Source organism: Falco naumanni, chromosome 5, assembly GCF_017639655.2.
Source record: "Falco naumanni isolate bFalNau1 chromosome 5, bFalNau1.pat, whole genome shotgun sequence".
NCBI lineage: Eukaryota > Metazoa > Chordata > Aves > Falconiformes > Falconidae > Falco > Falco naumanni.
In genome coordinates, this window is record NC_054058.1 from 32940964 (window position 1) to 32967671 (window position 26708).

The window sequence follows — 26708 nt, forward strand, 5'->3', positions numbered from 1 at the left end:
CATGTTAGAATGACTTTTTTTTTTGTGCTCCCCAAAGCCCTCTGCCTTAAATCACAGCTCTCCTGTCTCTGCACTCTGGTTGCAACTTCCTACAGAGTTTATCATTGCTTTTCCAAGCACTGGTCACAAGGGGATGAAAATAATGAAAGGTGCTCTCCAGGTCTCAACACACTTTCCAGAGATTTCTAACCCAATCTTTAGTTCTTAATTTTGACAACCTGTAGACCTTATATATTGTTAGAGAAATAATTAAACATCTTCCTTTTCTGCCAAGGGATAAATTAAGACTAATCATAGCTTGGGATCACGAAAATAAAATTTATTCTACTTTAGATTCTGCCTTCCAAGCTTCATCGCAAGAAATTAGCATTCCCATCTGCCTTCAATGTGAAAGTCAGAGCTACATAGCAAGGTACCCTAGAGCAATATATTTCAACCAAGTTAGTCCAAGCCTCACTCCAGAGACAGCTCTATGTTCATTAGTACACAGGATCTGTTTATGACTGAGTCACCCACCAGAGCAAATCTGATACACAGTCAAATGTGGGCACAGAATGACATTTCTATTGCATTAGCCAGAACACAGACTTTAAGCTTACTATGGAAAGACAGATGGTATCTGATCCAGGCTAAGGTTTCTCAGAATAGTTAATCGATTAATATTTTGGAACAAAAATTAATCAGTGAATTTATACCAGATTACCACTTAGTGCTAGGTGGCTATGACATTTTGATCTCTAGTTTTTTATTTACTCTATCACTAAAAAGTGGTCTTCATCAGTAAGTCTCTGCACCTCTTAATTTTGTGCCTATTAGGGGAAGGTAAAGCACAGACCCGGATATCTGGTGAAGTGTGCCTTGCCAGTTCAGACAGCGTTCCAGTAAGGAACTCCAGATGGACCTCAGGTGTAGGCTGCTAATGTTTTCAATGCTCTATAGAAAACACGCGGTGACGAGAAGATAGGAAAAGGGTTGTAAACCATGAGAAAGGTGAAAACCAAGGCAACTCAAATATTGGTGTCACATCTGCAATGACAAGACAGTCCTGAAGCACATGAAGAACTATTGTCACTGAAACACACTGATATTCAAGCATAGCTTTTGCTGCCCATACTTAAATGGTACTGACTGTACTGGCTGGGTCAGGCTAATGCTGATAATATGTTCTGTATTACCAGTACACTGGGACTCCCAGGGGAATACAGTGGGTTAGGGTAACTCTTGTTACAGGGCTGGTGAAGAATATATTGCAACCCGCAGCTCTTCCTTACCTTTGCTTCACTTTAAAAGGAAATCTCCACAAATTCTCCCTCTGCACATGTAAATATTCCAGATCTAGATCCATCCCCGATATGTTCCCTGGGAATGCAATCTCGCTTCTTTACCTGAGCTCACCTCTTACAGCAATCTCAGTCACAGAGACAGGAAAAAAAAAAAATCAGTCATGAAACTGAAGGAAGGATCGTTTGTTGATATAGAGGGCTCCATTAAATGTAAAGCTTACAGAAGGGGTAACAGCTGTCTTAAAATTAGCACTGGGTAAAGTAGCAGCAATTTGAAAAAGCTTAGGGTATGTCTATTATTTGGTTTGATATTATTGCTCTTAAAGGACAGGCACATGCATATTTCCTGCTCAACAGTGAGTTTTTCTAATTATTAGACAAATGGAAAAGATGGCAGCTTTGAGCATCTGTTCACAGTACAACTCTTAAGAAAACTAAGATCTTCTAATCCAGCTATATAAAACCCAGCTAATGAACCACAGAGTTTACAGCAAGACTGGCAAAAAGAAGAGGCTACAGCAGCCTTTTCTGCATTAGAGGCAGAAGGACTGTTCAGAGAATGGATTTGTACTGAATGTAGCTAGTTAGTAAGATTAATGAGTAGAAATCACACTGCACAGTGGTCAGTCTTCGGTAATTTAACTGAAACAGGAATTATTTTCAAAGTGATATACAAGTCCCTCTGAAGTTTTGCTAGAATTTTTTTCATGGAGTGGAAGTCAACATGCCACCAGGATGTAAAGGAAAAGGAGAAGCAAGCTTTTACAACATCTAATTTTGACTTATTCATTTGAATCTTCTTCACTGGAGAAAGGAGTTGAAGAAGAGCAAGGAGGGAACCATGTCCAGCAAATCTTGATTAATTAGATGGAACAGGTCTCATCTGGAAACTTAAAAGATCATGGAGAGGATTATCAATACCCTAAAACCGAAAGATAAGGAGCATCCTAGGATGTCAAGACTGAACAGGTTAGAGGGAGGCATTCAGAAAGCGGGAAGGAAATCCTGTTTCCCACTAATTATCACTCGCAGGTAGGCCTGGGAAATCCAGAATGGAGCCTGGAGAACTGAGGGTCAAATGAGAGGAAGCAGACTTGGTTAGGCTCACAGAGGGGTGAGTAACCATAACCCATGTCTGAACTATATGGCATTCCCTGCTGCCTGCTTGACCTTGGAAAGGGGAACTCTTGCCAAAATCCTAGCTGGAAGCTTTTATGTTCTTTAAAACATGCATATCTGGAACAAAGTTTTTTTCATCATTGATGCAACTGATTACAGGAAACTGATAGACCTGTGCCTCTCCATAAAAATACTGATCAATGACATCTCCACAGCTGGGTGGCTATACTTGTCTATACCCTTTCCAAGTAAGTTGTGTGGTCTGTCATATAATTATGAACTGTAATGGCATACTCTGTACTACAGTGGTTTGCTGGGACAGAGTAAACGGTCTGCGTCTAGTCCATAACTTCAGTTTGAAGTCTGATAGTAAAGACGCACAGTAATCTATCAGAAGTTAGGAGAGCTGATACGCTCCAGCAGACCACTGCTCTATGAGAGCCCAGTAACGAGCAGACGGAGATGCAGATTTGTAGAAGGAAAAGCTCTATTACCATTCTTTATGAACCCAGAGACTTTGCAGAGCACAGCTGTTAAAGATATCACACAGGGAGAGGGAAACTCCCCAATACAGATGGATCCCAAATAATTTAGGTCTTGCCAGGTCACAGCCAACACCCTGAAGCTCACAGGCGATCAGTATGCAGCTGGAACCCGCTCTCAGCACGAAGCTGTGCTTTGTAAGGCGGCTGCCTGCCTCAGCAGCTCTCACTTCAGCCCCTGAATAGTCTCAAGGAGCAGCCCCATGCAGAGAACGTTAAGTAGTCCCATCTACAACTATCATAACAAGTTGTTTTTATGCTAACTCCCTGGTATATAATCTAAACCTTAACTCCTGTTTTGCTGTGTTTTTGAGTATTTACTTGTGTGGACTGATTAGCTAGCCCTACCCTAAGCTCAATACTTCTGACCTCCAAGATAAGCAACAGGAATCTACTTTTTCTTTGTTCTCACTCAACCATGACCCCAGATTTTCTTATTGGATTTAAGTATACGCTTCATTTTTGTAGTTTATTACATCATTCAGACACTTTATGGAACCCCTGTAGCGTACTGTGATATACCTGCAAAAAGGCCAGTGTTAAATACACTTATGTGAAGAGGAGGTAAAAAAAAAAAAGATTCTCATAAAAACTGTCACCCACAACAGCATGTTTCTATGGTAATACAGGACTGCTTTGGGTTGTTATGGCAACTAAACCTTTAAAAGCATAAAACCAAAGCAAAAAAAAAAAAAAAGAATCACAAAAATGGAGCTTCATCACTGCTCTTCTCAATTTTATAAATCATTCTCAGTCGTTCTACCCCACACAAAGATTAGACTGGGTGTTAGAGTGATCAAAACTCTTTGGGAAGAGGAAGAAAACCACTTGGCTTCATGGAATGGCTGTGCAGAGCCTTCTTACCACTCTCTTAGAAACAAGGACTAAAAACATGTGTCTACAAGCAGAGCACTTGCACCACAGAGCAAAGCAAATAAAAAAGTGGTAATATCGACAGTAGGTCTAACTGCTGACTGCAGCCAAGTGGGGATGTCTGTGCTACCCTCCTCTCAGGAGGGACAGGACAAAACTACACTGAATTAAATGCTGGGTTAGCTCCTTAATGCTACTGTGTACTTCATTATTTCCCTGGCAAGCTTTTTCTTATAGTCAGATGCTGCTGCCAAGAAAATGCAGAAAATTTCTAGATACATAGACTTGCTTCTATATAGCTTCACAGAAATTTACCATAATATATGTTGTCTTTAGCCAATATCAGATAGGTTTCAAGATAAATAATCTTGACTAACTTGGGATGTGTTGCTGCTTCTCCCTTTTCCTATTCTTTCTTTTCTGCTCAGTATCCTGTAAATTCACTCCCACTTTCCATCTCCATACCGTTTTCTCATTTACCTACCAGTTATGTCCATTTCCTATTATTATCTTTGAAAGAATTACATGATCATGAGAATGGAACTGACAGTGTGCAAACTCAAAATCCTCTTCTAATTCTGCCGAGGTGCCTCAAAACTTGTACCCCAGCAGTGCATTCCTTTGCTGCCCTGCTTATGCACTTCAGCCTTTGTGCATGTCAGACCTGGCTGAGGTCACTCAAGTCTTTTTAACTCGTGACACACACCAGGGGTCTAGAGTTGAAAGGAGAGTATATTTCAAGATTGCTCGTCCAACTATTCACATCTTTTTTTTAGTTAGCCAATTAAAGAAGCTGTCAAAGCGGGAATGTTTATGTAAATCAGGGAATATAGGAGCTAGACTCCTTTACTGATACAAGTCAGAATCATACTGTTCAGTCCAATGTTTTGTAAAGCTTGTTTATACCCTCTGAGATGTGTTCTCTCAAGATTTTAGGACACCAGTGTAACAATATTCAGATCATCATTTCTTAGTACTATGGGCAAGTGCCTGGATCTCCAAATACTACAAAAAATGGTGCCAATATAATTCTGAAGCAGGCTGGCAAAAAGCCTGTAGACAGCTCTACAGAATACCGCTTGGCACCTGCAATAATCACATCCTGAAGCATGCAGGAAGGAATTATTATTACTGTCTATTAAACATAAGATGCAAGTAGACAGGGTAATGCCATGAATTAATAAAGTTCAGGAGATCCCAAGACAGTATCAGAGGTGATGTGCATTTCAGGAAGTTGCTGTGAGCATAAACTGGCAGACATTTTGTGCTGATGACAGAAGAGTGGCAGCATCGAGTCAGCCAAGGACAATTTCATATGAGAAAAAGTACAATGGCTCACTTCACTGTAGGGCTTTGGTCCTGCTCAAAGTCACATGTTGCAGAAGCAGTAAGCATGTGCTAGGTCCTCAGCCCTGGGATGGTTCACTGTCTGGTCCATCTGTCAACAGCACCGCTGAATGCTATAACACCTCCTTTGCTATAATCCTCCACCTCTGCTTCCATGAAACAAATTCTCTTGGTGTATCAGAATAGCATTCATTTGACAGCTCCCTCAGTCCCTAAGCAGACAGAAAAAAACATCATATCCCCAAACACAGACATAAGTAGCTTCAGGGTTTCACTTAGTTGTGCCAGTAGCTAATGGCTCTCAAGAAGCTGTTCTGCCGATATGTTCAGTCCCAGATTCAGACTGAATCCCAGAACCACAAGGACCAGAAGCAGCTGACGCAGGGCTCATTGTATACCCAAGCAGGAAGCATCAGTTTAGGTCTTGAGATCCTTTTAAGTGTTCAGGCAGTGCAAAGGAAATACAGATTGGCCTGGGTCTTCACCAGAAAATGTCAAATGTGCATCTCTTTTCCTGACAGGCACTGGCACACCATTTACTGCAGCTATGAATTTTGCACTTTGGGTTCAAATTCTTTACAGGACCAGCTCTTGTGCAATGGAGAGTGTTACAGACCACCACACGTGAAACTCAGGCACAAACTATGAATACTACTGCGACTAAATGCAGGAAATAAAATAAAAATACAGAAAAGCTGTGGACACACTTGATCCCTAAGTTTTACTGTGTATTTATCAATCACCTCTTAGTATGTGGAAGGGTTAGGACAAATTTTTTTTTGTTGTTTAGCAGTGCCTCAAAGCACAAAAAAGATTTACCTTGAGGAAAGGGTCAGAGGGAGACAAAGATTCTTCATTTAATTGAACTGCCTGGCCCATGATGAATGCAAGCTAGAGATCACCACAAAGAACACAAAGTAGAGCAAGCTTGAGATTTAGGTAAAATAAAGACACTTGGGAGATGCAGACTGAAGTGGGCCATTACAGACGCACCTGATTCTTTCTTTTAGGTTGAGGTTAAAACAAGGGGTTCAAATATCCCTGATGTTGTAGATTGCTTAGAAAAATGAAACCTGTGAGGCTTCTACTGTTTCCACAAAACTGGACTGATTATTCATTTACAAGTCTAACTTAGTTCACGTAACTGTACCCAGTTTTTGCTTATGGTGCATTTGTACACAGCCTTAGTTCAGTTAAATAATAAATGGGTTTAATTTTGTACACTCTTTTCCCTCTTCCTTGGTTGTGCAGAGAGCAATATCATGCACTTATCCTGCTGATGGGGCAATCATACCATTGACCTCTGGGCAACACATTCTACCTTCCAGCTTGAGCCTGTGAGATAGATACTCTCTGTGCCACTCTACCCTATGCAAATACATGTGCTGCCAAGGACAGTATTACAGACATAATTTGCAGCATGAAACCAAAAAGGTGAAACCTCAGATGAGAGCTTTGTAATTGGAAATGGGGCCTTAGGTCCTTGAAAATATGGATTGGTAATGCAGAACAAGGTAGCCTCAGAGAATATGCCTGGTTCAGAGAGGGGAAAAACAGAGTATCAAGTTATTACAATGTCTGTCATAGAGAACTGTGAAAAGCATATGTGCTTGATAGATTGCATGTGATTAGAGTGAGGGCCTTAGGCACGGAAACCTATCTATTAAATATCATTCTTTCTGTAGTCCTAGTAATATAACTATCAAGCCTTAGAGTAAACTTCATTTGTTAGGTGAATGACCCATGTGTCTCATCTGCTTGGCTTTTTCACACATGTAGAGGTGAATCATCATTACACATTATTAATTGGAATGATAGACAGTTGTCACTCCCTCCATATTCACTGCCTGCTCATGCACTTGCTCTGCTTTACTTTCATCTAGGGAACGTAGAGTGTCAGGGCAGAGGGATTAGCACTTGGACTTGTAGGTGTGTGCTCCACCCAAGAAGACTGGCAGACATAGGGGTTTGGTTTTTTTTCATAGCCCTCTAAAGAAAAATATTTATCAAGTTGTGAATCAATGGGCCAGAGGTACTGAGGGGGAGCATGTCTATAATTGCACAAGAAGGTGAACAGATTGCAGGAGAAAATGATCAGCCCAAAACATTTATCGGCAGACACCAAGTCCTGACTGATTTCCCCTTTTTAGTTGGGATGGGAGGTTATTATTATTTTCTTCCTCAGTTTGCTCCCACCCTCTGTTCTCATAGGTTTTCATTTCAGCACAGTCTACTGGCATCCCACTCCCAGAAATGCACTTTTCCTCTGCCAAGAACAAACACACTAGGCAGAAATGCTCCTTCTCCCAGTGTGAACCCTCTGGGAGCTGGATTATCTAGCTTCTGGAAAGTCACAGCTTCTATTATAGTAAAGGGAGATGGGGATATGCACTTTGCCCCGCTGCTGCTGTGTTCTGTCCAGATTTCTCTCAATAAATATTTGCAAGGCGATTCAAAAAGCTCTGGGTCCATTCTCCATGGTTGGAGTACTTGAGATTAATAGAATTAAAGCCTCTTTAAATCCTGAAGAAAGAGCTCAGAGGAGACAGAAACTGTTTTTTGCTTTAACGCTGTGTGAGTCATACAATGTTTAGTTTGTGTGTGTGATACATCATAGCATCTAAGCCAAAAAGACAGCTGTAGAATGAGTGGCAGGTTAACGAAGACTGCAGAAAAATAATGCAGAAAAAGCACCAGATTGATGTTGAGAAGGTAGAAGTCCTCAAAATTTCAGCGTTGCCAACAAGATTTTATTACAAATCTTGTAGCATGTGGAGGAGATTTGTTCTGAAAACTCCAGTTATGGAATCAAGAGATAACAGAAGAATTTCAGCTTTCATTTTTAATTAAAACATTCCTAGCCCCCATGGGAAAAAGATTGAAAACATGAGCAAAGGGTATCCCTTGGAAATGAAAACGGAAAAATAAAGAACCCAAATCTTTTATTTTATTTTACTTTATTTTAGAATTTCCCCCACCATGCGTTATACCAAATTTCTATGCACTGTTGGCCTTTCACCTCTAAATATTTCTGCCTGGTGGCAGAAACAGACAAAGAACTATTCAACTAAAAAAGAACTACAGATGTTTCAGAAACTGCAGCTATTCTATTTTGGCAGCAATTCATAATCAGAGTTTTCTGATTATGTCCCTTGTCACATTAAAATCCGTAAACTAGAATGTGCGCATGCTGATCCATGTAATAAACTCTCTCCCCTGGAGCTAATTTACTGAGGTCAACTTTCTTACATACTGCCTCCTCAATAAAGGAGCCATAGCAAAGCAAAATGCAATTAGGGGAAAAAAACCCCAAAACATCCAGCCGGCCATCTTATCCGACAACTGTGGACACAGAAGTGTTTTTCCCTAGACTCACAGAATCAGGAAGTCCCATGTCTTTGCTTGAACCTCTCCTAATTAAAATCAGCAAAATTAACCTCCAATCACAGTTAGAAACTTGTCAATTTTCCAAATATCCTAAATCCTTACTTTCTTTGGCTCTTCACCACAATAACTCGGTGTTCAGTCCTGTAGTTTCACACACAGGTGATAAGAACAGCATGATGAGACAGAGCAGCGGACACACCCCAACATTTCTATCAGCTATAGCTAACAAATAGCATTCTTTATCAATGAAGCTTCAAAGCTTCTGCAGCAGAAAAGAAGAAAACACTGCAATATAACAATCAGGAACAGAAAATCTTAAGCAGATAGTTTCCACAGGGACCTTTTCAAAGAGAAAATATATTTCATTTGTGGATAACCCTAGGATGAGCTATGTACTGTAGTCTAACCATTAAACACTTACACAAGTCTTTCAGAAACTAACAGATGTTCCTTTTATGAGCAAAAGACAAGTGCCATTTGGCCTTTTTAGACACCTATAAAAATTCAGATAATTTTAAGCTATTTTAATAGCTGCCTGACAATTTTATTAATGCACTCTGCTACAACGTGATCCTGTTTCCTTTACAAAAAGACTGACTCATACCATGGACTTTTACACACTAAGGTACATATTGCTAATGTCTTCCTCTTGATTAGAAAAAAAGAAAGCCTATTGTACTGACCAGAAAGATCTCTGCAGGACTTAACACAAAGACTGTGTCAGCCCATGGAGATCCTGTCTCAAAATGATCCATGGAAGCTTTAATGATTTACTCAGTGTAAACTGACAGACTGAACTACAGAATCTGCCCAGAATCAATCCTGTGGATCAAATCCTGGCTTCAGCCATAGGTGAAAATGAATTTTAAATTTTAACACTGGCAACAACTGAATATTTTGCATCATCACAAGAAGAGCACACCTATGATAAGTACAGTCTTTGCAGAAGAAAAGCCTAGGTCTATGACTGGTATAGATTATTAAAATGAGGCTTCACTGATAGAGCCAAATTCAGGGAAATTTATACAGCACCTGCTGAGTCTGCCTCTCACCGGTGCCATCAGCATCTCACTTTCTGGCACACTAAATGCACACACAAATGAAAAGTTATGCATGCATTTGATATTACAACCTTATGCATAATAGCTCTTGTAGGAATATCATTACTAAACCACCTACACAAAATGTCGAATTTTGTGATGGTTGTGATTTTTTTTTGTTTGTTTGCTCTTTTTCCTGAAGAAGCTGCAAAAATAGCATGAACCTAGAATACTACCTCAAGCATTCTGCAGAGCAAGATGCCAAAGCACCCACATACTGAGTGTTTGTAAAATTTAAGTTTGGGATTGACTATGTGCCAATCCCTCTTCAGCTGTGGGCACTTGATCCTGCACCAAAATCACTGTTGACCTTTTCTGGTATTTATGATGTCAGTATGGATTTTTATCCTTGTTTGAGCTTCTGACACTAAGCGAACAGCTTCTATAGCATGTTTTTATTCATGCAAAGTATGAATACGGGAATCTCAGACGTCCTATCAAGCTTGCCATTTCTCCTTCTTGGATGCTTGATTAATGGAGGTAGATGATTCTGCCTTATTGTCTTCATCAGCTTTTCAGAGAAGCCTCGCTTGCAGATGGACATTAACTAACTGTATATTTATATTTCGTAATATATAAAAGTTTATATTCTCTGGATGACTTAATCTACAAGTACAGTTGTTTTGATATAGACTAGTTATGTACTATCCGGTCTCTACTGCTTAGAAGTACTTAAAATATTCATCATATCAGCTAGCTGGACAGTGAGACTAACACGTAGTAAGAGTAGGACATCACTGTTCGATACAGCCTCTGAGTTATGACATGTACTTACACTGTAATGCCCTTAGATGTGGTGTTCAGTTTAACACAGTCCCTCAACACAGATCTCTACAGGGATTATTCAGGTCTCATTCGTGGGTCTTAGCTGTGACTCATACATAGCAATGGCCTAAAGGAACCAGGCAGACACAAGAATTGTCACCTGACACTAGGTAAAGCACAAAGAGGCTGTGATCCTGACTGGAACTGCAACCTGTAACACAAACAGTTATGATGACTGTTAATAGTCAGGTCCCAAATAAATTCATCATACCATTTACAATGAATGCTGTTGAGAATCTGTATTTAAGATGCAGTTAAAAGTAAAAATCAGAAGACTGGGAAAAATAACCCTCATTTCAGTACCATGATTTTGAGTGAGCCAAAATAACAAAACAATTAGCTGATGTGGCCTTAAAAAGAACTTTAAGATTGATGTCAGAGAGCATTGTTTTAGACTGGGTCTTTTCTCAGAAGAATCCACACAATTTCTGCAATAAAAGCATATTGGTTACACTAATCCCTTCTGTCTGAAACACTTTTCAGCACTTCATCCAAGAACGCATATGATCTACAGTCCCACACTTCTGCCCTTAGGCTAGGTGCTTTCTCAAGTTTAGAACTGTCAAAATCCAGTAAAAGATGAATAGAAAACATAATCAGTGTCAACTAAGTCACAGAAAACATGCATGACAGGTTACTTTCACCAGACTGGCTGCAGACTCACACCTTTGAAGTGAGTATTTTGGAGGTATGGATCTGTCCAAGAGAAACAGACTGCCTATCTTCGGGGGAGCAAGAGAGAACAAGGCTAAAGCAGAAGTGTCCAAATCCCAGATGATTTGACCTTTGAAATTTAAGTTACTGGATCCCAAAGACATATTTATGTGTTGAGATTGAAGCCTTCACACAAAAGTAATAATAATTATACAACCCCCAGTAGCTGCTAAGAGAAATTTTTGAATGTTACATTGCTTGAGACACTGTTTCAGGCTACTGAAGAGAGGTGTGAATTTCTCCCAAAGCCGAACGTTGCCACTTCAAAGAAGAACTTTTCTAATAAAATCGGTATGTACAGCCCTAATTTTTGCACTCAATTACAGAATAGTTGGGTCATTTATTGTAAGAGTGTATGCAAAGAGCTTACCAGAAAAGGGCAGAAGAGCAATAATTCACAAAGAAATCCTACTCCCTTTTTGCCATCTACAGAGCAAATATAATAGTAGCTTTACCACCTAAAATTTTAAGTTAGTATGTAAGCGTTTGATCTTTTCAGCAACTCTGCAGATGACTGGAAGAAGAACCTTTGCAAAACAAGGATACTGGGTATTGCAAAACACTGTGGATGTTTCTAGACAGCAAATTGGACCTGGTTAAACTGTAGGACAGTGCTGAATCTGAGCTTCTTCCAAGCATGGTATCCTAGAAAAAAGTATCTGAGCTAATAGCCTCTCTTTGTCACTATTTTTGTTGGGCATAAATGTCTTCCTGGTCACAGAAAGAATCACACTCTGGGACCTTTTCCCTTTTTCTCTCTGTGGCTGTGATTTGTTGAAGGCTGTGCTGGACTATCTTACCAGGTATCCTGAAGCAAGCCACAGAAGGAAGCTCTTGCTTTCCTGAACTAATGTGAAAAATTCTTCTATTTCATCAAACACCACCCTGTGCAAGGAGTTCATAATGGCCACTCATAGCCAACAACTGGTTGATTGAACATTTGTAGGAGACTCTGTGGGTCTCAAGCTGCCCTCCAAGCTGGGGTTGGGTATACAGTCAGATTCCTTCAGAGAGTAGAATCTCCCTTCAGAGGAGTTTTATTTTGCTTCTGTCTAAGCAATATTTCAACAAACACACTAGATTTCCCCAAAGAAATCTTCATAAACTTACTTGGGACTTCTGAGGGACAAACGAAACCAGTATTTGAAGCTAATGGCATGAGACATCCTTTGAATGTTTTGTAATGCTGGCAGGAGAAATAAAAAGACACTGAGGACAAATTGAGAATCATCATATGATTAAAACCAATCTTTTGCAAAGAAGTAAAAGAGCAAAAATATCTTCTTGTCTTTTGTCTTTAACTTACTTGCCCCTGCTTTCCAGGATGATTAATTTTCATTGAGTCATAGAATTATAGAATCTTTACGTTGGAAAAGACCTTTAAGATCATCAAGTCCAACCATTTACCTAGCACTGCCAAGTCCACCACTAAACCATGTCCCTAAGCACCACATCTACATGTCTTTTAAATACCTCCAGGGATGGTGACTCAACCACATCCCTGGGCAGCCTGTTCCAATGCTTGACAATCCTTTCAGTGAAGAAATTTTTCCTGGTATCCAATCTAAACCTCCCCTGGTGCAATTTGAGGAAGTTTCCTCTTGTCTTATAGCTTCTTACCCGGGAGAAGAGACCAACACCCCCCTGCCCACAGCTGCCTTTCAGGTAGTTGTAAAGAGCGATAAGGTCCCTCCTGAGCCTCCTTTTCTCCAGACTAAACAACCCCAGTCCTCAGCCGCTCCTCACAGGACTTGTACTATAGACCCTTCACCAGCTTCATTGCTCTTCTGTGGACACCCTCCAGCACCTCAAAGTCTTTCTTGTAATGAGAGGCCCAAAACTGGAGTGAGTCTTCGAGGTGTCACCTCACCATGCCAAGTACAGGGGGACAATCACTTCCCTAGTCCTGCTGGCCACACTAGTTCTGATACAAGCCAGGATGCTGTTGGCCTTCTTGGCCACCTGGGCACACTGCTGGCTCATGCCCAGCCGGCTGTCAGCCAGCACCCCCAGGCCCTTTCCCACCAGGCAGCTTTCCAGCCGCTCTGCCCCAGCCTGTAGCGCTGTGTGGGGTGGTGGTGACCCAAGTGCAGGACCCAGCACTGAGCCTTGATGAACCTCATACAACTGGCCTTGGCCCATTGGTCCAGCCTGTCCAGAGCCCTCTGCAGAGCCCTCCTGCCCTCCAGCAGATCAGCACTCCCCACCAGCTTGGTGTCATCTGCAAACTCACTAAGGGTGCACTCAGTCCCCTCATCCAGATTGTTGATAAAGACATTAAACAGAACCGTCACCAGTACTGTTGGCCCAATATTTTGGGTGTACGTGCCTTCCAAAGCCCTCTCACACTCTGCTCCTGAGGCTATGGGATTGTCCCATAAATTCTTTGTGTATGACTGTCTGGGAGATGACCAGATGTAGACACTGAACAATTTATTACCAGGATTAAAAAATTGTGGAGAAGCAGGTGGTCAGCTGGAATTAAAAAGACAGACTGGACAACTTACAAACCCATACATTTGGGAGTTGTGATATGTATGTTATGAGGGCTGGAAGTAGCACAGAATTCTGTCTCTATGTGTAAGTTAGTTTTTCACAGCGCTAATCAGCTGAACAACCTTGCCTAGCTGTAAGGACACTGACTTACACCCACTTTTTTACTTCCAGTAATTATCCTTCTCCATGTTTCCATATTTTCTGTCTGTATTTTTTTCCATCTTAGGCCTGCCTCTGCTCCAGATTCCTTTCCTTGCAAACAGTCTTATGCTTGGTTTCTTTGCCCAGTAAAAAGTAAGGGATCTTCACTGAAACTGGCAGAAAATATAAGCAAGAAGATGAACTCCCTCATTGTCTCAATTCAGATTTTACTGTCTTTGACCATGCAGTGCTCTATACCCAAGTTTAGCTTAAACACATTTCTTTACCTGCTACATCATTTAATACACCATATCAGTAAAATATTACTATTAATGGAAGTAGCACACAGTGAGACAGTACAATAGCCCAGCATTACTTGCTATGCATACATTTATGTAAATTATGGTTTTCAAGTTGTGTGTTTACATGGAACTCCAGGTTCAGTGTAGGGATGGGCTTAATGAAGAGGTTTGAACTATACCTGAAGAAGTGGAAAAACTTCATATTCCTGAATGAAGCAAGTTTGTGAATAGTTCAGTTAAGTAAGAAGGTGATTGCTTCTGGCCTACTGAAGGAACATCAGTGCATCCAGAGAAGGGAAAGGAAACAAATGCATGGACAAATAAGCACTATAACCCAGTCCTTGGACTGCAGAGCTGAAGATAACAGGTCCTGTCTGTTAGGTACTGTCCGTTAGGTTGGGTACTGGGAAAGGCAAAGAGGCCTTGTGGATTTCAGCACGGGATAAGCACAGTAAATGTCCTCTCTTCTCAGTCACTTTTCTAATTGAGTGTTGTATTTTGGCTTCTGTAAATAAAATACTCCCATTTGCTTAGGCTGACTTTGCTTGAGGTGATATTAAGGGAGCTGATGATATGCATCAAGGTTACACTTTTACGGGGCTGTGAACCTTCAAAGCAGGATACTGGAATGCCTCTGCACTTACTAGCGCTGCAATACATACTCTGAGGGCAACAGGAGAACTATGGGGCATGTCTCTGAGTCTGAAAAGCTGGCAGCACTGGAGCCTGGGAGAATGAAATGGTTTTCGCAGTGTGTTAACCAGAAAAGTGCTCTGGTTTGTGACAGGGTAGTGGGGAACTTTTTTGTGATTGTCTCCTTACACAGTTACTCTGGAGGTCTCCTTTCTTGACCAAACAATCAAGGAAGTTTTCAAGGAGCTGTGGGAAATTGAGATAGGTAGAGAAAACTACTTAGGTGGATACTTCAAATCCAGAACCCTGTATCGACTCATGAACAGGACCAAGCAGTAACTCATTCTATTCACATGTATAACTGCTCTCTTCATCTTCCTTCCTGGTCCAAGTATGACCCTAACTTCATTCATTTTCAGTGGTAATATGGAAAAGATATACTGAAAGTAGTAATCAGGCTTTATTAATAAAAAGTAACATAACTTCCAAGTATTGAATACCAACAGGTACTTGAATGGTACATCACTACAGCATCATTGTAACTCTTTATCATCTACTGTATTGTCAGGCTCTCACCTGTCCCAAATAATTAGGCCAATAAAACAAACTACATGGAGAATCCGTCTTGCCAATCATTATATACAGAACATCATTGAGGAAGGAGCTCACAAATAGAACAAAATTAAACCCCCCCAAAATCGGAAAAATGAAAATATTTAACAAATCTCAGATAGACCTTTTACCCCCACTGTACTGTTTGTTTTACTATTCTCTGCCCCCCCCACCCCCCACCCCCACCCCCAATATAAATAGTAAATAAATCATTAGAATACCTTTGAACTTGTGAAAGACAGCCCATAGCTCAGCAATGTCAGTGGCAAATGTTATGTCTGTGTCGAGGACAATGACTCGCTCAAGATTGGAAGGTAGAGTCTTAGTCAGAACCAACTTCATCAGCCCGTAAATCCCAGAGTAGTGTTTGTTGGGGATCCAAGACACTTCCGACTGACAGGAAATGGGAAGTGGGAAAGAGGAAGAAAAAATAATCTTTATTAGAGAGAGAAACTCTTCCTGACACTAGTTTCTTGTAATACGGGAAGATCTCTGAGGTGGAAACAGTCATCTAAAATGCTGCTTTTAAATTAACTTCAGAAGCCTTGAAATATGCTAAAGTTTCTGAAAGCTTGAAAAAAATACTGAGGCAACCACTCTACACAATGTAATTAAAATTAGTTGAACCTTTCCAGCCTGGTACAATCCATTCTGAGACATCCATGTATCCTGATAAAATTGAAATATGTTTTTAATCCAAAGCTTCAGAAGTATTGTACATTGCTTTCATTTTCAAACAAAACAAAACCTTTTGTGCTTGCCATTCTCAGAATTTTCTGACCCTGATGCAGATGTAACAAACATTTTTTCCTTTTATTTTTTTACAGATTTGGAGGTCAGAATTTCAAAAGGCCAATCATTTGGAACAATGGTCCTGAAAATCACAAAAAAGATTGTTTCTTGCAAATGCAAATTTTCCTTAAGCCTTACATCTTAAACGTATAACTGTACTGATACCACACAGACATGCTCAAAAGTGGAAGAACATTTTTAGCCACATTTTTGTTTGTTATATATTGAAGAGGCAAACCCAAACATTTACATTACTTCAGTAAGGGCTAAACAAAACATTTCTACAACTTCTAAAATAAGCTGGGACACTACACCCAATATTTCATTGTGCTACTGGCACTAGAACCTTTCATGAGCTATGTTTAATTTTCTTTCTGTGAGACTCAACTTCTCAAATATCAAAAGTCACTGCTGAAAGTGGGATACAGAAGTTTTTGAAAAAATTCCTATTGTTCTGTCTGAAACTCCTCATTTAATGTTTTAAAGGACATGCACTACAATTCCCAGATTTTAAGTCTTCCCCTGAGTCATGCTCCTATTAATTTAAATCAGTATTTTGTCTACAGGAGACCTGAGTGAGACAGATTTCAGGATTTGTCCTGGCATGTTATACTTTGGAGAAAGTAGGCAGAAACTAAGTGCATTCATAAAACTGAGAAGATTTATTCTGTTATTTAACTGTCTCATATATATTCACTGACATTGTAAAGTTTATTATGTGAAACAGCTTTTGCACAGAAGAGCTCACTTCCTCCAAAATCCTTCAAGAAAACTTTCCCATAAAAGAACGGGTTCCTAAACTTTGTTTGGAAGTTGTACGAGTGGTTGAAGAAAGGCAAATAAAAGCTGCTTAGAGTGCATTTCTTTTTGAATATAAAGAAGGCCTCTGCTGATGTAAGTTGCCCTGCTCTTTTCCCTTTAAAATGGTACAAAATTTCCTTCTGTATCCTTCTGTACAGGGTTCCTGTACCAGGGCAGAGCTTTTCCCCACTACTAAGGTCATTAAAAAGACTGAGAGTAGCAGATCAAAACTTATTTTAAGGGGAAAGGCAAGAAAAGCAGGTTATCTTAAAACAACTCCAAAACAGAAGCATGTAGGTTTGTTTGGTTTTTTGAAAGGCATCTCATCCTGGCAATCCATTTGTGTGTTCCCTTGTCTGTGCATAGAATTCATATGTAATCACTTGCATATACAATCTGGCTGGCATTGTCACCTACACATGTTTATGTATTATTTACTTGTGCTCTCTATAGGATTTGCATAGTAGAATGCCAGAAGTAACAGAAGCAACAATTGCTAGGACTCTGGTATAGACCACTATGAAAGAAATTAGAGGTGGAAGTAACACACACCGTGATTTAATTTATGGGTCTAAAAAGCCATCATTCTTATTTCACTCTTTCTTGCCTGCTGTCTGTAATTTGTATGGTGCTTAGTAGAAAAATGTCATTTCTGTCTCCCAGATACATCCCAATATTAAGTCTCCAGTTACATAAAAATGAACCTCAATGCTCCCCAAAAACTGTCTTCTATGTGTGTAACAGAGATAATTTCCAACCCACACCATCAAAACTCTAGTCATTTGTGGTCCTAGCTCTCCTGCATGATGGCCCTAGGAATGGACCATCATATCAAGATGTCGTAGTATTTACCTTGGTTCTCCAAACTCTGCAGATCAGTCTGTATCTGCCACTTGATGCCCTTGTGCTAGACCAGCCATGGTGATCGGCTCTCTAGTCATACTGACATGGTAAAAGAGTTAAAATAATTTTACAGACTTGAGCTCGCTTTTATTATTACCTATCCCTATGTTATTAATTTTGGATGGTATGTCCTTCATTTTATTAGTCCAAATGCAATATTGCTCCAGAATAACTCCTAATATGCAAATAAGCCTAATAAGGCAGGAGTTCAGATATTGCATGAATAGCCTGACACAAACAGGGAAGGTAAAAGGTGGCTGGAAAAGTAAGTCGCCTTCATGGAGATGTTACTTTCTTTGCTCCCAGGATTCCCAGTATCTAAGACCACCGCCACATATCACTGCAGGGAGCAGATCCTTGCCTGGCAGTTCCTCCCAATCCGGCACACAGAAGCCAAAAGCCTGCCATTCTGCAGCCTGACGTCTGAAAGCATTGCTTTTAAAAATGAAAGGAGCAGTCCCTATTCCAAATGGTCCATCACAGCTGGCTAGTACATGTTCGATTTGAACAGATGTTGAAGCTTCATCTGTCAATTGGTTCAATGCATCTGCAGATTTCTCTCCCCTGACACAGAGTTGACGAAGACATAAACAGGGGTCCTAATTAGTCCCAGTATAATTTCTTCATGGCTCTGCTACTCATGAATAATGTAACCGTTCCAATTCATGCCAAGGAAAACTTACGCCACACAACAGCACTGTGAAGGCTCACTCCCTCTGGGTACCACGTATAGTCTTAATAAAAGAAATAAAAGAACACTATGGTTGAATAGGTGCTTAGTAGTTAAAAAGTGCCAGTTTGAGGTAATTAAGGTGGCCTAAGCACAAACTCTTGCAAAATTCTGCAACCTCCAAGCTGTCCACTTTGATATAACCGGTAACATTTAGACATTTTGTTTATCTAAATAGCACCTAAATATTTTCTGTAAGTCATAATAATATTTTTTTTCTAGCATAGTTAAAATAGCCAATATATGGAATGTTTGTGAATCATTTGCTTTACTAGCTAGATTGGAGTTGCCTTCAGAGAACAACTACTCATAGAAGATATGGCAGAAACAGAAGAGTTAGTAAAGGAGGGAAGTGAATCAAAAGAGTGTGACACAGTTTGCCATTTGTATAATTCTCAGTTCAGGAGAAACAGCACACCTTAGTTCTCTAGCTCTCAAGATCTGGATTTTTGTTCACGAGAGGACAGTAAAGGCATTTAGCTGGTACTGACTGATCATTTTGAGTAAGCTAAGTGAAATAATATCTTCTCACTAAAGATCTTTCACCAGAACCATCTTAATTCTTTCCATTATTGAAGAGTAAATTATCTAAATTATTGCATTCTTCTAGCTATGAATATAGAAACATGTCCATGAGTCTGCACACTGTACACAACTGATCACTCTGGGAAGTGACAGAGAAGTGGGAGCAACAGTCTCCATGTCCAGTGATACTTTACCAGCAAGTTATCTTCTTCCTTAACTATGCTCTGACTTCCTCTGAGAAAAACTGGCTAAAACACAGTGGCTGTACACAGCCTAACTGAGCTTCCTCATACAGAGTTGCTGCCACTGTATAAAGGCTCACTGGAATTACCAGAAGTGCCATTTTTAAGGAGAAAAGTCTAATGTAGGCATACAACTTACAACCAAGCTTCCCTCTTTCCATGACAGAGAAAGGGGGAAATGCTGGCTCCTTCTCTTCTCCGTTTGTGAATGAATTGTATAGTTACTACATACCCAAGTATTTAGGTATCTTTATTCTTAGAAACACTTGAGTCTGGTTGCCCACTTATCACAGAGCACAACTCTTTTACCAAGTCATCACAAATATATACAGCCAGACTTCAACTCTTATACTGCACTTCTTTAGGGAACTGTAGTGATATTTCCCCCCCCCCCCCAAGTTTCTTTTTCCCCACAAACAGGTGATGAGGAAATTTGCCCAGGATTCTTTTTTCTCACGTGTCTTACTCTGCATTTATTAACAGCTGCCACCTGACCCTCACTGGGATAAAGACAAAGAAAACAGCTCTTAGAAAGATGAATGTGGGAGGTAGGGTGCAGGGATGGGTGCCAGTCATGAGCATAAGTGTGGAAGAGGGCAAGTGCTCTGTTTGTGTGAGGAGAAAAATATACTTTGAAGTTACATGCCAGAATGACATACAGCTCCATATTTGCTAAAGCCCAATTAATTACGTTCAATTATTATTGTATTTATATTTAAACCTTGTGCTCTTAAAGGTCATCAGTCTTAAAAGCTAAGATACTTTGTATGCAAATGTGATTTTGCTGCGCTCACACTTCTCTTTGCTACTTTATTAAAATTATGATAAACAAACAGAGCAGTAAGCTGAAGCACAAGGAAAGAGATAATGTGTTCGCTGTCATTCCTTAGAGCTGGTTTATATATATATTTCCAGACTGGAGCACAAAACCAGTAGCAAGCATAGAAGCAGAGGAAAGACATGTTTCTCTCATTACCATCTTCCCTGAGGTACTGAAGGTTGACAGAAAACCTAACAACCTGGCTTGCTTTGTGCTTCCTGACTGGGAGCAGGTATATAATAGTACCGTTAAACAAAGCACTCAAGAGTTTTAGCTAGATGACTACATAAACATGAGCCTGCATTTCCCTTCTAAATGCAGCCTCTCCCCGGTTAACCAGATCTATTACCTCCCTACCAGAAGCAAGTCTTTTGACTTTTCCTGATGAATAGACTGCAGTCCATACAGCATCACAAAATCACAGAAAGATTGAGGTTTGAAGTGACCTCTGGAGGTCATCCGGCCCAACCTCCTGCTGCTCAAGCAGAGCCACTCAGAGCTGGTTGCCCAGGACTACGTCCAGATGACTTCTGAGTATCTCCAAGGATGGAGACTCCAAAATCCCCCTGAGCAATCTCTGCCAGTGCTCAGTCACCCTTACAGTAAGAAAGTGTTTTCTGATGTTCAGAGGGAACCTCCTGTTTCAGTTTGTGTGCATTGCTCCTTGGCCTGTCACCAGAGACGTCTGAAAAGAGCCTGGTTCTGTCTTCTTTGCACCCTCCCTTCAGGTACTTATATACATTGATGAGATCTGCCCCCTGAGCCTTCTTTTCTCCAGACTGAACAGTCCCATCTCTTCCAGCCTTTCCTCACACGTGAATGAGATGCTACAGTCCCATCATCATGTCTGTGGCCCTTGGCTGGACTCTCTCCACTATGTCGATGTGTCTCTTGTACTGAGGAGCCCAGAACTGGACCCAGCACTCCAGGTACGGCCTCACTAGTGCTGAGCAGAGGGGAAGGAGATCACCTCTCTTGACCTGCTGGCAATACTTTATCAAATGCAGCCAAGGATACCATTAGCCTTCTTCGTTGTGAGGGCACATTGCTGGCTCATGTTCAACCTGGTGTCCACCAGGATCCCCAGGTCCTTTTCTGCCAAGCTGCCTTCCAGCTGGGTGGCCCTCAGCATGTACTGGTGCATGGGGTAGTTCCTAGGTGCAAGACTCTGCACTTCTCCTTGTTGAACTTCATGAGGTTCCTGTCAGACCTTCTTGTCTGTTAAATAATATTTTTTTCCATTTTCTTAACAGAATTCCTCACTGTCCCACAGAATATATAGCACCGTAGCACCCCATGAACTACAGAAAGCGCTTCCTGTTCAGTGTGGTAAGATGAGGGAAGTTTGGCTGATGAAGTGTTTTCCCTGGCAGCATGTCCTTAAACACTTTACACTGGAAAAATACAACCTTCAATACCGTATTGATTTTCTCACTACATTCACTGCATCTTCCTAGATATGCTTGGAAAAAAAATCAATCAAAATAATCCTCAGCTATGACATGATATCCCCATCCCCACTCCAAATAAAAGGCACCCTTTCTGCTCAGCTGACTTCACAAAAGCACCACTAAGGCGAGTATCTTGTAAGAAGGTCAGACTGACTGGGTTGATGCACCAAGCTGTGAAACAGCAAGCCTGGAGGCAGAAAGTACCACTTGCACGCACCACTCTCAGAGGTGGGCTAATAAATGGGGTCAAATAGAATGAAATACCACCCCACCCCCCAGACTTAATGGCTGCAGATTCACTGTGGTGGGGAAAAGCCAGCAGCAAATAGGAGTCAGACAACAGAAAAGGCTGGGGGAAGTTGAAAAGGCAGTCCATAAGCAGTTCTGCCTCCCTAGAGCTTTCATGCCAGATTTTGCTATAAAAAATACCTGGTATCTAGAATACACTGATCGAAATAAAGAGAAATGCGAATTAGGCTTCGTAATGAATAACTTGATGGAAAACTGGATTTCCAAAAGTATTCAGCATCTACTTGCTCCCACCAACTTCAACATAGGCACTATCTTCCTGAAGATTATATTAGTCAGGTGATAAACTAACTTCAAAATCTTTAAGAACAGCAAACAAAGCAAACAAACAAACAAACAAACAAAAACCCCAACAAAACTTCCAGGCCACAGCACAATCATAAAGAACATTACAGATCTGCACAAACTGTAGTTGAATTGTCTGACACTGATCTGAAAACCAGTGCAGTCTACATGGTGCAAGAACTTCCAGGTGGTGGGATCTCTGTGAAGGAAGAACAGCCAAATTCTTTGGTAGCTGCTGGCTTCAGGCAGCCCTTACAAATGGCCCAGGCATGGGAAACAACCCTCGAAATTCTGATGTGTGAATCAGGTAACAATAAAAATTGTTATTTCCTCAGACTGGGTAAATAACTTCCCAGATACAGCTGATAACTTGTTTTCACAGCTTTTTCATTACTTGTTTAGTGCTTTGCTGCTTCTATGAACACTAGAAGTAGCAAGATAATTTATTTTTTTTTACATCATGTGACCTTTATTTAAGACAAAGGTAATAGAACTGGGGCTTTCATGTCATTTCTAAACTGGGAGAAAATAATGTCACCATTTTAATGATGATCATATTACTAAGTTTTTTTAAAACAAAGTGTAAAAAGAGGGGGAAAACAAATGATACTGTATTGCTAGCACAGGACAGAAACTTTTCTTGACGCACAGTTTTTCTCATCATTGTTTTTCAATTTCACACAGGGAGAACTTAATGCTGCTATGAATTTTGCCATACCTCTTCCCACATCCATGAAAACTGAGTGACAATTCCAGCAGCACTAGAACAGATCAGGGTTAGTTTCAGGCTCACCTTTCCCATTTCACATCAACCATACCTCACAGCATCTAAACTCTGCAGGCACACCTGGCTGATCCCCTTTCTCTCCCTTCCAGGAGAGCAATATCAATGGAGATTGGGTGAACTGAATCATTGAGAAAGCAGGGGAATAGCAGGTTAATGTTTAAATATGGGTAACATTCTTGCCTCTTCAGCACACTGTATTTCCTTTTTTACAGATAATTTAAAGGATTCAAAAGAGAGAGAGAGAGCAATTCCAAGTGACCAAGAGCCTGGGAGGAAGAAAGTGACTGTCACCTTGTTATAGTTTCCTCAGGAGGAATGCCAGAAGAAATCTCCTTGCATCTCATTTACAGAAAATCACCGCCTTTACTCCATCCTCGTTAGGTATCCAGCAAACACTAACAGAAAAGCCTTATTTAAACAAAAACACTCTTCTGTTAATGTTTGCTGGGTAACTTCTAACTTGAACCTTGAATTTAATTTTTTCCTGAGTGATTCACAGGTTTCAATAATACTGATATTCCCCCCCGCCCCCAACAGGTCCTTACTACTTAAAGAAATAATAATAATTCACACTGAGAAGCAACTGTAGGGAGATGGGAATTTATACATTTTTGCTAAAATTATTTTCCTATTTCTGCTGGCCTTTGCTGCTGTTGTTCTTACTCATCACAGAAGCACTGGTGACTTTAATAGAATTCTGACTCATCTCTTGCTTTATGAACAGATGATATCTTCCACACATACATGCAACAGGTCTGGATACAAACAGCAGTGAGTAAAAAGGTTGAGATAGAAATGGATGATTATCTGAACCTCTGGGTCCTGGATAATGTAGAGCAAATGCAGAAAATGTGGAGCAAGCCACAACTGGAAAGGAAGATTAGACATTAAAAGGCAGGACAAAAAATCCCTCCCAAATCAGCATCAGCATAAAGCAAAGGAGAAAAATCGCAAATTAATTCTCATCTCTGCAGCAAAGTCTGTAACATAGTCTGACTGATGCTGATGCTTGTTTTTCTTGTTTTTCTTTTTTCTTTCCAAATCTCTCACCAATACTCACATATACACAATGGGCAGACAAGTGGGAGAAAACCCTGATTTAAGAATGCTTCTTCAAAACAACGTCCTTAATAACAAAATTAACTCAGGGTGTCAGGAGTTAAGCCATGGTTGTGCTTGGAACCAACTTGCTTTATACGGATGAAACTGCAGACTGTTCTAAAAAGTAAAATGGATGTCTTTTTGCTTTTGCCATTTAGGTAACAGGACATTCAGCCATACAGCTTCTTCAGAAAGGAAATGACCAAAAGGCCTCCCACCTCACGGGATCTTTGAGGATTATCTCCCTCCTCATAAGTCTTTGGCTGGCTTTCCTCCACATGGTTTCCATTCCTCCCTCCTTGATCAGCCCCACCAAACGGCCAGCTTCCGTTTGACTCAGAGTCCTTTTCTTTACTCTCATTTCAGACATTCTTAATTTTCTCCACTGTTTCTTGCTATCTCCAAAATGCTGAATGCTCTCTTTGTTTTCCTGTATTCATTTGTGCAAGATGAGACTGCAGAACAGCAAAGAGAAGTCTGGGCAGTCTCAGTTAGTGCTGTTTCTTGTTCCTTTGGGGCCTCTGGCCTCAACTCCAGCTGTTTTCAGTGCGGCAGTCAAGGCTGGAGGACCTAAAAGAGTCAGAGCGTCCTGAGAGAGATCAGTGAGAATAAACCAAACACCAGCCTCCCAGTCCTACCACTCCAGCAGAGGCAAAACCACAAGTCTTCCCTAGAAGTTAAGGTAAAGCCTCCTTTATTTTTCCTTCCTGACAGTGAATGAGTGAAAAGAGACACACAAGCTGGACTAGATAAAATGGCTGAAAGCCAGATCTTTCTGCTAAAAGCTGACTGACAGGCAGACTTGGCTAGAATTTGGCCAGTGGTCAAAAGCAACTCACAGCTGCCCTTTTCACTTCACCTGTACAGAAAGACAAGAAAGATCAATTGCACACTTTAATTGCTAGTGAACTCAATCAACAAGCTCTTTGTACTAATCCATCAGGGAAGACACAAATCCATGAAAATATTATAATAGCCAGCTTTTTCATTTTAGTAACTATGCAAATAAATGCACATTATCTGCAGCCATTGTATGTTCTGGCAAATTTCCATGCAGCACTCGGGGTCAAAGTCCACAGGCATCCAATCTGTATTTTGCACTATGTTGGGATATTAAACGGGTATCATCAAGGCGCACTGTCCAGAATAAAAAACAACATCATCTCCTGCATAAACACATGTTATGTTGGATAGACAACAGCATCAGCTCAATGACAAAAATGTATCTGAAGTGGGATTTTTTTCTCTACCCGATTTTGTGCAAGATTCCTTTTTTTAAGGATGATGGAAGAAGGTAGCAGAGCAGTTACAGTGACTATTATTAATCAAGTAATGCCTGGCAGGAGACTGCAAGTCTAAAATATTAGTTATCGTGTGCAAAAAAATCCACAACCAAAACCCAAACGTGTTGAGGGAAGAACTTCTCACCCTTTTAATACTGAAAGATCTCATCCTGTTTGTATCCAATACAAAAAATAATGCATTTCAATATAACAGCCAGAGTTGCAGAAGATGGTAATTTGTGGACAGGATGTGGGAATGCAGCTTCCACCACCTCTGACATCCTAATACAAAGTCAAAACATAGCACCAACATATGAGAAAAAAGGATTAATTCTTCTCTTCAGAAGGAAATTACTAGCTACTATCTGGTATCTCACCAGTAAAATCACCTCTCTCCAGTCCTGAACTTTTACCTTTTCTACTTTCAGAGCATGAATGGTGAAACTTCCAGCAGCTGAAAATGCTGCACCAAGAAAGAGGCCATTAATGGGTGGAACACACACCCAGATGGTGGAATAAATGACATATCCCATAAAGAACTATTAGTTCTCTTATTTTCAGCAAAAGCAAAGAATTTGCAGGAAAACAGATCATCCTCCATCCTGTAGGGCTGGAGGCCAGGTGAGTGGAAACTTCTTGTATTGCAATTATTGCTTCAAGAGAACAAAAATTACAAGAAGCGGTGTTCTTTTCTCCAATGGTAAGTATTACAATAGATCAAAACTCCTGTGGACTAAAAAGCTCCAGGAAAACATCTGCGATAAAAAGGATAATAAAGGATAAAATGTATAACAATTATGAACAAGCAATACTAACAATAACCTAGTATAAGAAGCACTGAATATAAAAGGGAGGAAAAAAAGTATTATTTTTCTTTGTTACTAGAAAGAGATGTCTCTCACACAATGCAGCACTAATTAGAGAAACAATCTGAAGGAAATAAAGACCTTAGTGGGAAAGCTGTGCTCTTCCAAACCAAGGAATATGGAACTTTATGTTCACGAAACCAGTCTGGCTTCTTGCCTAGGTTCCCATTAAATATTGGTCAAATACCTCAGATAACAGTGAATTTGCAAGAGTGGTATTTAAAGGATGTGTTCATGCAGCAGGCATGTATCTCTTATACTTTTTTGAAAATTTTGGTGTGAGGGCTAAGGCCACCAATGTCACACTTACTCCATGTAATTTTTAGTTTCGCCCTAAGGATCATCAGACAAAAATGCAGTCAGATAGACAGGTGAACACAGACCATAAATGGCTGAATAAAACAATACGGCTGGAACCATTTTATAAAGGCTTTCAACT

The 26708-nt window shown here is 40.4% G+C and overlaps 1 protein-coding gene across 5 annotated transcripts in view; it reads right to left on the reverse strand.

Moving 5' to 3' along the window:
• Positions 1 to 26708, reverse strand: part of LARGE1 (LARGE xylosyl- and glucuronyltransferase 1) — a 295306-nt gene that overhangs the window by 98691 nt on the left and 169907 nt on the right. For all 5 annotated transcript variants that reach the window (XR_005827952.1, XM_040594524.1, XM_040594523.1 and 2 more), the window contains one exon: positions 15596 to 15767. Coding sequence is in view for 4 of the 5 variants with exons in the window: in XM_040594524.1 (XP_040450458.1) it covers positions 15596 to 15767 (172 nt within the window). In the remaining variant the exon portion in view is untranslated. The remainder of the gene's footprint in view (positions 1 to 15595; positions 15768 to 26708) is intronic.